This window comes from Stegostoma tigrinum, chromosome 6 (genome assembly GCF_030684315.1).
Source record: "Stegostoma tigrinum isolate sSteTig4 chromosome 6, sSteTig4.hap1, whole genome shotgun sequence".
NCBI lineage: Eukaryota > Metazoa > Chordata > Chondrichthyes > Orectolobiformes > Stegostomatidae > Stegostoma > Stegostoma tigrinum.
In genome coordinates, this window is record NC_081359.1 from 13937081 (window position 1) to 13949247 (window position 12167).

The 12167-nt window shown below is 42.3% G+C and overlaps 1 protein-coding gene across 5 annotated transcripts in view; it reads right to left on the minus strand.

The window, feature by feature from the left end:
* The window catches only part of LOC125453209 (rho guanine nucleotide exchange factor 7-like), a 123403-nt gene that overhangs the window by 71058 nt on the left and 40178 nt on the right, over positions 1-12167 (minus strand). For all 5 annotated transcript variants that reach the window (XM_059646440.1, XM_059646439.1, XM_059646442.1 and 2 more), the window contains 2 exons: positions 5734-5867; positions 4885-5086 (listed from right to left, as the gene is read on the minus strand). In XM_059646440.1, coding sequence (XP_059502423.1) covers positions 4885-5086; positions 5734-5867 — 336 coding nt within the window. The remainder of the gene's footprint in view (positions 1-4884; positions 5087-5733; positions 5868-12167) is intronic.

A 12167-nucleotide genomic window follows, 5' to 3' on the forward strand; every position in this document is an offset into this window, starting at 1 on the left:
CCCTGGCTCAATGGTCAGTGCAAGACAGTATGCCAGGAGCAGCACCAGGCATACCCAAAAACGAGGTATTGTGTGACAAACATCATAAGCAGCAAGCGATAGACAAAGCTAAGTGATCTCACAAGAATGGATCAGATCTAAGCTCTGCAATCCTGCCACATTCAGTCCTGAAAGTTGACAGACAATTAAACAACTCACTGAAGGAGGGGGCTGCACAAATATCCCCATCCTCAATCATGGAAGAGTCCAATACAGCTGTGCAAAATATAAGGCTGAAGCATTCGCAGCATTTTCAGCCAGAAGTACCAAACGGATGAAAGCAGATGGAATATCTGGCATCGACTTAGGCACCAGAAAAGGCAATGGCAGAAACAGCCCTGTTAACCCTGTACAGTCCTCCTGACTAACATCTTGAATCCAGTACCAAAACCGACAGAGTTGTCTCACTGAATGAGTCAAGCAACAGCCCGATATAGTCGTGATCATGGAATCATACCTCACAGACAACGTCCCAGACACCACCATCACCATCTCTGGATATGTCCTCAGCAGAGGTGGTAGCACAATGACAGTCGGGAGGGAGTTGCTGTGAGATTGCTCAATATTGACCTTGGACTCCTTGATGTCTTATGTCTTATTCAGTGAAGGAGATTAGTGCACCTGGTGGGATTTTCCAACCATTAGCAGTGACCTCATGATCATCTGTAGATATGTAATTCCAAACATTTTGTTATATCGAATGCACATTTCAAAATTTGGTGGGATTTTAGCCAGAAGTACCATCTCGGCCTCCTTCAGTGATCCCCAGCATTAAAGATAGCAGTCTTCAGCCAATTCAATTCACTGCACATTACATCAAGAAACAGTTGGAGACATTGGATACTGCAAAGGCTACAGGGCCTGACAGCATTCCAGCAATAGTACTGAACCGCCGCTCCCCTCGCCAAACTCTTCCAGTAAAGCTACAACACTGGCATCTACCTGACAATGTGGACAATTGCCCAGGTATGTCCTGTATACAAAAACAGGACAACTCCAAATCAGCCAATTATTGCTTCATCAGTCTACCCTTGATCATCAGAGAAGTAATGGAAGGTGTCATCAACAGTGCTATTGAGCAGGACTTGCTCAGCGACGCCCAGTTTGGCTTTCACCAGGCCACTCAGCTGCTAACCTCATTACAGCCTTGATTCAAACATGGACAAAACAGCTGAAATCCAGGGGTGAGTTCAGGGGTTGACATCAAGGCCACATTCGACTGAGTGGGAAATCAAGGAGCTGTAGCAAAACTGGAATCAATGAGTATCAGGGGGCAAACTCTCCTCTGATTGGTGCACCCAAAGGTGGTTGTGGGTGTTGCAGGTCAATCATCTCAGGTCCAAGATCTCTGCACAAGTTCCTAAGGATAGTGTCCTAGGCCAACCAGCTTCAGCTGCTTCATGAATGACCTTCCTTCCATCATACAGAAAGAAGTGGGGATGTTCGCCAGTGATTGCACAATGTTCAGCACTATGCGCAACTCCTCAGACGCTGAAGCAGTCCATGTTCAAACTCAACAAGATCTGAACAATATCCAGGCTTGGGCTGACAAGTGGCAAGTAAAAAAATCACATCACACAAATGCCATGCAATGAATATCACCAATAAAAAAGGCTAACCACCAACCCTTGACAGTCAATGGTGTTACCATCACTGAATCCCCCACTATCAATATCCTTGGAGTGACCATTGACCAGAAACTCATTTGGACTCATCGCATAAACACAGTGGTTATAAAAGCTGGTCAGGGGCTAGGAATACTGTGGGAATTAACTCACCTCATGACTCTGCAGCGCGTGTCCACATCTACAAGGCCCAAGTCAGGAGTATGATGGAATACTCGCCACTTATCTGGATAACAGCAGCTTCAACGACATTTAAAAAGCTTGGCACCACCCGGGACAAAGTAACCAATTTGATTGTCACCACATCCACTAACATCCATTCCTCTCACCACAGACAGTTATCCTGCTGCCACCGAGTATCTACAAGATGGATTGCAGAAATACACTAAATGGCCTTAGAAAGCACCTTCCAAACCCACAACAACTTCCATCTCATAGGACAAGGGCAGTAGATACGTGGAAATGACACCACCTGCAAGGTCCCCTCTAAGCCATTCACCATCCTGACTTGGAAAATGCCTTTCCCTCACTTCTGCGGGGTCAAAATCCTGGAATTCCCTCCCTCACACATTGTGGGTCAACCTATATCAGGTGGATTGCAGGGATTTAAGAAGGCAGCTCACCAGTACCTTCTTAACAACAACAACTGATGGGCAATTAATGCTGGCCAGTTAGTGATGCCCATATCCCATGAGTGAATAACAAAAAGGATTAGAGTCATTTTCAGGTTGGAAAGGCATGACCAGTGGAGTTCCATAACAATCAGTCCTTAGGTCCTCAATTATTTACGATCCACATTAATGACATGGAGGAGGATGCAGAGTAACACGTATCCAAATTTGCTGACAATACAAGAACAGATAAGTGGACATGGTGTGATGAGAACATAAGGAATTTGCAAGGGAATACTGACAGTTTAATAAGTGGGAAAAACCTTGGTAAATAGAGGTTAACTTAGGAAAATGTGAGGTTATGCACTTTGGCAGGAAGAATCAAAAGGCAGACTATTATTTAAATGGAGAAAGACTCCAAAATGTATAGCACAGAGGGACGTTGATGTTCCTGTATTTGATAAACAAAACATGAGCATACAGGTGAAACAAGAAATTCAGAAAGTAAATGGAATTTTGGTCTTTATTGCTTGGGTTTGGAAGTGAAAAAAAAACAGCAATGTCATGTTACACCGTACAGAGTACTGGCAAGATTACACCCGAGGCTTCAGTTTTTGTAGCGATTGTAAAGAAGTTAGCCAGGTGGACCTCATACAACATGAGTTCGCTGATTGAGGCTGTTAATCTGGTCTAATCAGGAAGCGCTGGCAGACAGATAAGAACAGGGGTGTTAGAGGTTCTGTTCACGCTACAAGCTGGCTCTGAGGGAGCTAGATCAATGTCAAAGATTCTCTACGTGTAAATAAAGGGCGAGATGTTGATGGGACACTGGCCTCTGTGAATTTATTTGCATTTTCATCCCTGTATTTAAGAATGAGTACGTTCTAATTTCAAATGAGAGTCACTTGGTTGATTCTTGGAACATATCAAGAACAGCTAAACATGTAGACCTTTATTCAATCCAGTTTAGAAGAATCAGGGGTGATCTTATTGAAGCATACAAGGTTTTAAGCAGTTTGAGAGGATAAATGTTGAGAAAATGTTTCCATATTGGGAGATTCTTGAACTCGGGAACATAGTTAGAGAACAGAGGGCATTCAATTAAATCAGAGATGCAAAATAATTTCTTCTCTCAGTAGGTACTGAAATCTCAGGAATTTTCCACTGAGACGCACAAATTATATCACTGGCAGGAGATAGGTAGAATTTTTGAAATAGTGAGGAGTTAAGGCCTCAGACAGATCATGCGGAAGGATGAAGCAGGCTTGAAGGGCCAAATAGCCTATTCTTGTTCTGATTTCATATGTTCTTTCGACAAATTGCATCGATTAACTTTGCAATCCCTTGAGTTCAGAAGATTAACATGTGATCTAACTGGGCTATTTAAAATAATTAATGGATTTGATATAGCGAATAGAATTCAAAGTGGAACAGTTTGAATTGAAAACTTAATTCCCCAACACTGAGTCAGAAGTATTTGTGATTGCACATGTAAACAGGACAGTGCTATTAATGTAGAAAACAAAGATGCATTTCATGACCTGGGGAAATCCCAAAATGCTTTATAGAATGAAGTCTTTTTTGAAGTGTAGTCAGTCTTGTAATGCAGGAAATGCAGCAGTAAATTTGTACACAGAAAGCTCCCACAACGAGAAAGAAAAATAAATACTGGGTCAGGATACCCAGGAACTGTCCCCTGCACTTCCTCAAATCATACCAAGGGACCTTTTATGTCCACTTGAGAAGATACAGGGGACCGCAGATTCACGGTTCATCCAAAGGCAACATCACGGAAAGTTCAGCGCTCAGTGTAAAAATCTACAATAAACAAACTGTCTCAATAGAAGTGACTACAAAGTTGTCATATTCTGTTAAAGACTGAATAAATTTGCTAACGCCCCTCAAGGGAAGGGAAGGTGCCATCCTTATCCAGTCTGAGTCTATGTATTACCCCTCTGTCGTGATTGGAACCACAGCCAGGTGGATCTTATTGACTATGTGTTCCCTGATCGAAGCTGTTAACATGGACCAATCAGGGAGCCCTGGCTGACAGGCATAAACAGGAAATTCAGAAACGCTCCTCAGTCGAGGGACTGGCTTTGAGCCGGCTGATCACAGCCCATGTAAATAAAGGATGACTTGGTGAGGGAATACTGGCCTCTGTACAGTGATTTCAACCTCCCTACATCAATGTGGTTGATAATTAACTTTTCTCTAAAGCAGACCAGAAATCCATCAGTTACATTAAGCCACCGTCAATGATTTAAGGAAGTCCAGCATGATCTTCTCAGGGTAGCTGGTGATGTGACGTGCCTTTTGCAACCTACTATCAATAGTTTGCGTAATTTTAATGAAATTGAGCACCATTTATTCCTGCCTTGATCATTTTTTAAAAATCTCCTCTGTACGCAAATTTCCTTTTTTCACTACTTTGTACACACTTTCTTAAATCAACATTTAACATTGAAACTGATGCAAACATCTCCTCAGAACAGTTTAGTTGCAAGCTCAGTCAGCAGGGTCCATGTAGAGAAAGAAAACAAAACTTTGTCCCCTTTGGAGGTACTTGAATACTTCAGACTTACTTATCATTTAACTTGGCTACTTACCATTAGGCTTTATTTCCCTCACGTAATTGCTGGGGAACCAACCATTTTTGCCATTTAATGTCCCCTCCCACCAGCCCCCTTCCTCAATTCTGGTCACATGGATAACGTCGCCCTTGGTAAAGCAGAGTTCATCCTCATTGGTCTGATAAAAGTTGAATTTTGCTTTCACAATCATGTGATGGTTGCTGTTATCAGTCATGTCCTTAAAGAAAGAAAGAAATAGTTAATGAAATTGAATTTGGAAGAAGAATTCATTCTGTGTAAAAAAAAGTCAGCCTCTGTAAATCACTGGTTATATCTCAGCTGGAGGAGCGTCTCCAATTCTGTGCCAATCTTCGATATGATACAGAGGAGACTTACTAGAATGAGAGCCTACAGCTATTAGGGCCACATGGGGAGAATAGCAGGGATGTTCTCAGCTTAAACAAATCAACATCATCTTGAAGAATAAAGTCAAGGTGCCTTATTAAGTGTTAACAAAAGGCTAAAAACACAAAGTGAGTAATTAAGAGCAAAACAAAGAATAAGATCTTAGAGCTCAAGGATGCCTGAGCATCTCATTTTTCTAATAGATTCCTGGTTTTAGAAATGTGCACTATCGAGTACCTGTCGAAAATCTATTCATTTGAATTCTCCGCTGAAAAGCTTTGGATAACGTGTGGGCCAATGGAGAGTATTTCACAAAGCTTCACCCATTAGGTAATGACTCTTTTAATTATGGGTACAATTCTTCTTGGAACAATCCCTCCCATCGAAAGATCAGTCTGTGAGAGTCTTCTCATTCTACTTTTGTCATTTCCTCATCTTGAAATTCTATTCTACCTTTTCTGAGGTCCAAAACTCACTCACCAAACTTCGGTACTTTCCCGGAAGGTTTTTAGACGTTCTTCCAAGTGATAAATGTGATCCAGCCAAGGAATCAACTGACTTGATATGATGGGATTGGTGGCGGGCACATACTGAGTCACTTCCAACACCAATGTCTATAGGAAACAACAAATTAATTAGTTGTACAGAACAGAAGCAATAGTTTCCAAGTGACCACAGTGGATGCTTTGTCATTTTCCCAGCTTTGCAATCCAAGAAGAGAAATAATATTGTATTAATCTTTGATTCTGATCCCTGAACAGTTGGCTCCATGTAAAGGATACTGACTCCCACTTCTTAAGCTTCTACAGCAAGTACCGTAGCCACATCATGTTGATCATATTGATCAGTGTCGTGGAATTCACTCTCTAGCCCATCCCCATCAGCATACTATGGCTATATCACATTGTCTAAAAACGCAACAACTAACCAAATTATTTAGCACCTTCCCCACATACTCCACTGCCAAAAGGGCAAAAGCAGCAATGTCAGGGACCACCAATACCTCCAAGTTTTCATCTCACTGGGACCTTTACCATTATTCCATCATCATCAATGCCAATTCAAGATCCTGGAAGCTGCTGCTAACCCATTGACTTTCACTGTTCAGTAAGGTTCACAATGACCCCTGTGGACAGACAATAAGTCAGGCGTTCCCAGAATCTCCTTTTTCCTGGAAAGGAATTCTAAAAATCTCCAAGCTCTCTTCAGTCCATAAGTTTCGATTGAGCAAAATGCGTCAATTCATCTGGTAAATAAGGACTATGACAGCAAAGATTGCTTAACATGGTGAGGGGAGGGGCAGTAGGGTGGGTTGAGGACAGTGTGTTGAGTAGGTTAAGTAGGTGGCATTAAGTTGCGATGAGATGGGATATGAGGTTGGGGGCAACAGCAGAGTTAGGATTGGTTGGGCTGGGATGGAGATGGATTGAGATTAAAACTGGAGGAGCCAATGAGTTAGTGTGAAGATGGGTCAGAAGTGAGATTGGGCTCAAGTGAATTGAGATAGAGGTGGATTGGAATTTGTGTTGGAGGGATTGAGTCGGTGTGGAGGCAGGGTAGATTTCTTGAAGTGATTCATGGATACGGTGAATGACTCATGCCTTTTGTAGCAGACCCCAAATGCAGGAACATCCACTTTGCAGAATAAATTGAGGTATTGAACAGTGGGAATAAGCAGAATGCCCACCAAAATTCCACAACCACATTTCACACTAACACGGCTGCTAACTGGGCGGCATTTATTTCTGCTATTTCACAGTTTATAAAAAAAGTGCAGAAAATTTGGACACAGTTGTAATTTAGGTCAGAGCAGAGTAAGGTTCCATTGTACTCTGTAAGTCCTGACTTGTGCATGTCATAAGGGTTATATTCAGAGTCATTTCTGAACTATTGTTGTTTTGACGATACTCTGAACTCACTTCCTATCCATGGCTGAGAACATCATTCACCATCAGCATTGACTTCCTGCTTCGGTGCAGTAAATACTTTGTAAAAACCATCTCTGTCCCTGCCTCAGAACCCATCTGTTGCTGAAATCCTATTCAAGCTTTGGCTATTTCTAGTGTATTCCTGGCCAGTCTCCCACATTCAACCCATGTAAACTTGAGTATATCCAAATCCCTGTTTTCCATACCCTAGTTTACACTAGCTCCAATACATCTGGGTGGCATGGTAGTTCAGTGGTTAGCACTGCTGTCTCACAGTGCCAAGCACCTGGGTTCGATTCCAACCTTGGGCAACTGTGTGGAGTTTCTCCGGTGCCTGCTTTTTTTTCCCCTCCAGATGCTCCAGTTTTGTCCCACTGTCTAAAGATGTAGATGTTAACTGGAATGGCCATGCTAAATCACCCATTGTGTCGAGAGTAGTGCAAGCTATGCAGAATTGCTGGGTTACAAGACTAGGATGGCGCAGGGGAGGGGGGGGATCTGGATGGTCTTCAGGGGGTCAGTATGGTATCGACGGGCCAAATGGCCTGCTTCCATACTCTAGAGACTCTGATTCCACCATCCCCATGCTCCCTGGTATATAATGGTCAGGCAGCTCCTTATGCATTTATTTAAATTCCCTCATGACCTCACTCACCTGTCCCTATTCACTGAAAACCTGCTACAGCCAAACAATTCTTGGGGATTACCACACACCTCCAATTTTGGATCCCTTGCCCATCTAGATTTCCAACACTCAACCAATGATGGCCATGTCTGCAACTGTCTGGCCTCTAAACCCTGAAATTCCCTGCTGAAGCCTCTGATTTCACACATCCCCAACTCTCTACCCTTGAGACACTCCTTAAAACTTTGGCAAAGTTTTTGGAAGCCTGCCCTAATGACTCATGTGGATCGGTATCGAACTTTGTTGATAATTAACGCTGTGAAAGGTATTTTATAGATGTTCAGTATGAGCTGATCTCCTAAATTGCCTCACACACACTTTACACCTACACCTCTGCACAAAACAAACTACTAGGAGCCAACAAGGTTATACTGAGTGTCTGACACGAATCGAAAATCCCTTCCCCCACTGTCACTGCAGGAGTCAGCTTGAACAGCTGGCCCTCACACACTGATTTCACTTTGCCAATTTTGTTAGCAAAACAAAATGTGCGAGGCTGTGTTCCTTGTAAACCTTGATTTAGCCGTTTTCGTCTCCGGTTGCCATGGGGATCAGTAGTCAGATAAAATCTGAAATTCAAAAGGAGCTGGGTCCACATCTGAATGCCAGTCAGGCCCTAAAGGGTGGGGCTGAGACGGAACTGGGGGTAGGGAGGGAGGAAATCAGAAAAGCCTCATTAGCCTGCAATCTACCTATACAGGCAGCTCATTCACTGAATCTGTCAAGCCCCTTTCACCCATACATGTCAAGACCAATATTCAACAGTCTCCTGCATTTTTCCAATTCCAACCTAAAACTGACCCAGCATGAAAATGCTTGTGTACGGTTTAATTCATCCAGCTAAAGAAAAACCTGTGTATAGTGTACGTACGTGTCAAACACATTTCAGGGCACAGGAGCATGAGGAGGCCAGTTCAAACCTGTTCTGCCATTTAATTAGGTCAGAACTGATTTATAGCTTTAACTCCATCTACCCACCTCCGTCCCCAGTGCTGTATTACCCTTACTCAACAATCCCATCTGTTAATCCCAATGCTGACACCTTACATTAACTTACAGCCTTAACAGCTTTCTGGGGGCGGTGGGGGGCAGGGAACAAATTCCAGATTTTCATTACATTTTGCGTGAAGAAGTGCATCCTGTCATCACCCCATCTCTAATTTTAAGGTTAAGCTCCTTTGTTCTGGACTTTCTCAATAAAGGCGATCATTCCAGAATGGGCCAAAACCTCAAGTGTTTCAGCTTGACCCCATCTTACCAGTGAAAAAGAATTTAGAACATAGAACACAGAACAGTGCAGCACAGTACAAGCCATTCAGCCCACAACATTGTGCAAATCTATTATCCTACTAAGATCAAACTACCCTGCATACCCTACATTTTACTATCCTCTACGTGCCTATGCAAGAGTAGCTTACAAGTTTCTAAAGTATCTGACTCTACTACCACCGCCGGCAGCCCATTCCACACACCCAGCCCTCTGTGTCAAGAACCCACCTCTGACATCTCCCCAATACCTTCCTCCAATCAACTTAAAATTACACCCCCTCATCTCCCCAATACCTTCCTCCAATCAACTTAAAAGTATACCCCCTCATAACAGTCATCTCGGCCCTGGGAAACAGTCTCTGACTATCCACTTGATCTATGCCTCTCATCATCTTGTACACCTCTAACAAGTCCCTCTCATCCTTCTTTGCTCCAATGAAAAAAGCCCAAGCTCCCTCAACCTTTCCTCATAAGACCTGCCCTCCTTGGAACAATGCTCATTCATTTCAATTGAACAAAACAAGTGATTTTTGTTTTAGTTACATAAGAACTAGGAGGAGTTAGCAATTCAGCCCCTCAAGCCTGCTCCACCATATGATGAGATCACAGATGATCTCCATTTCACTGCCCGCACCCCTAATTGTTGATTATTTTCTCACTCCAGTTTCCATCCTCTCAAAGAGACTTTGCCCCAATGCTGGACACCTAGCAACTGGTTATGGACCAAGGCACTAAAGAGATAGTAGGAACTGCTGATGCTGGAGAATCTGAGATAACAGGTCTAGAGCTGATGAGCACAGCAGGTCAGACAGCATCAGAGGAGCAGGAAAGTTGATGTTTCGGGTCTGGATCCTTCTTCAGAAAAAGGAGCTTTCCTGCTCCTCTGATGCTGCCTGGCCTGCTGTGCTTATCCAGCTCTACACCTTGTTATCTCACTAAATACAAGAGTAAGAAGGCTACAACCAAAAACTGAAATTGCTGGAAATCTTGGCAGGTCTGGCAGCATCTGTGGGGAGAAATCAGAATGAACATTTCAGGCCCAGTGACCTTTCTTCAGAACTGCACTGAGATTTTCCAGCAATTTCTGTTTTCTTGTTTCAGATTTCCAGCATCTGCAGCTCTTTCGGTTTTTTTGTTTCTTAAGGAGGTCACGATGGGGATAGATATAACACCGGATAGAATACAGCTGGAGTACTGTGCACAGTTCTGATCTCCATAATTCTCCACTAAGGAACGGTATGGTTGCACTGCAGAGAGTGCAGTGAAGATTGACTGGGTCTGGAACATTTCATCCATAAGGATAAGTTAGGTTACCTTACAGCAGAGGAGCCTGAGGCAGGATCTGATTGAGGTCAACAAAATTATGGGGGCACAGATAAGATAAAAAAAATTCCCTTAGTGGAGTGGTCAATGATGATGATGGACTAAAGGTTTAGAGGGGATCTAGGAAAAAAGAACTCACCAGAGAGTGTTGAATATATGAAATTTATTGCCAGAAATGGTGTCAGGGCAGGAAGCATCACAACATTTAAAGTACTTAGATGAATACTTGAAACACCACAGCATCCAAGGCTATGGGCCAAATGCTGAAAAATGGCATTAGAGTAGGTGGGTGTCTGACTGCCAGCATAGACCCAAAGGGCTGAAGGCCCTCTTTCTCTGTAGTAATATTGTATTACTCTAAAACAGTGACATCTGTGAAACTACAGCAGACACATGGGTTTACAGAGAGGTACTAAGGCCCTTGATGTCCAGACTGCTTGGCCATCCAACTTCAAAGACGACAGACGTTCCTTTACATAACAAGCACCAAGGAAGAAGCGACCGTGCATTTACAGAATTGTTTCTCTCAGTCTCAGGATAATATAAACCCTTAGTGGTCAATGAATTCACTTTTACAAGTTCACAGTTATACAAGCAAACAATCTGTCTATAGCATGATGCCAAATGACTGTCTGTTTGTTAAGTTACTAAGGTGGAATCTATTCCTTTTTTTGAGTACTACATCACTACTCATTGGGCAGTGCACTGGAAATCAAGTTCCACTATTAAAAGTCACCACAGATGTGAATATTTAATGAAACTACCCAAAATCCCAATTTGTCTCTGATTGATTGCCACCCAGGATAAAAGGAAACCTCACCAGAGTCTTCATTAACAATAATAAAAACTCAATTTATTGTAACACTTACCTTTATCAAAAAACTGTAAAAGGACAAGATTTCTAATTTGTGTGTCTTCAACTTTACCCTCTTTAAAATTCCCACATGCACACAGACACACAAAGAAAAATATACAGAGAAAACAGAAATCTCATGAAAAAAGAGAAAATAAAGTCAGAAGAACTTAACACTGTATTAGCAGTCCAAATTGAAAAACTAGATGGGTTGGTTTCACAATCTTATCAATTCCTTCATGAGTCTCGATATAACCTATACACTGTATCAGTTCACTATTTTCTTGGTTTGGCTTGGATTCTTTCTGGTTGCCTTTGGGTTTTAATAATTATTTCTTTAGTATAACTGCAAGTAATTTTTCTGCTCTTTCGACAGAAATTTGGAGAGTAACTTTACAGTGAAAAAGGGAGACAAGAAGATTGATATGGCTAGCCTCTGGAAGTCTCCTTGCTTCTCTGTTTCACTCCACTCAGAGGTTCTATGTTAAACTGCAACCTAAGCACTCAGAAGGTTTTTTGCTATGTTGAACTGTCCAAATATTACTGCCCATTAAATAAAATTTCTGTAGAAATCAGACATGAAGTTGACTCACAATGAACACAAAATAGAAACAGGGGGAGGAGAATCTCTGCAGTTGAGCGAGTACAATTCCCTTCGTTATAATTTCTGCTTCATTTTCATTTAATTGGAATTGGCCTGAAAAATTACAAAACTTTTGGTTGGATTGCAGATGATGCGTCAGTTAGACAAATTCGTTGTGATTCTGATTTGTTGCTGATTTATCTTCTTGGGAGCTCTATGAATCAGTAAAGTCACAACTAGAGACGCATCATGAATGTTCTAGCTATTTCTCAT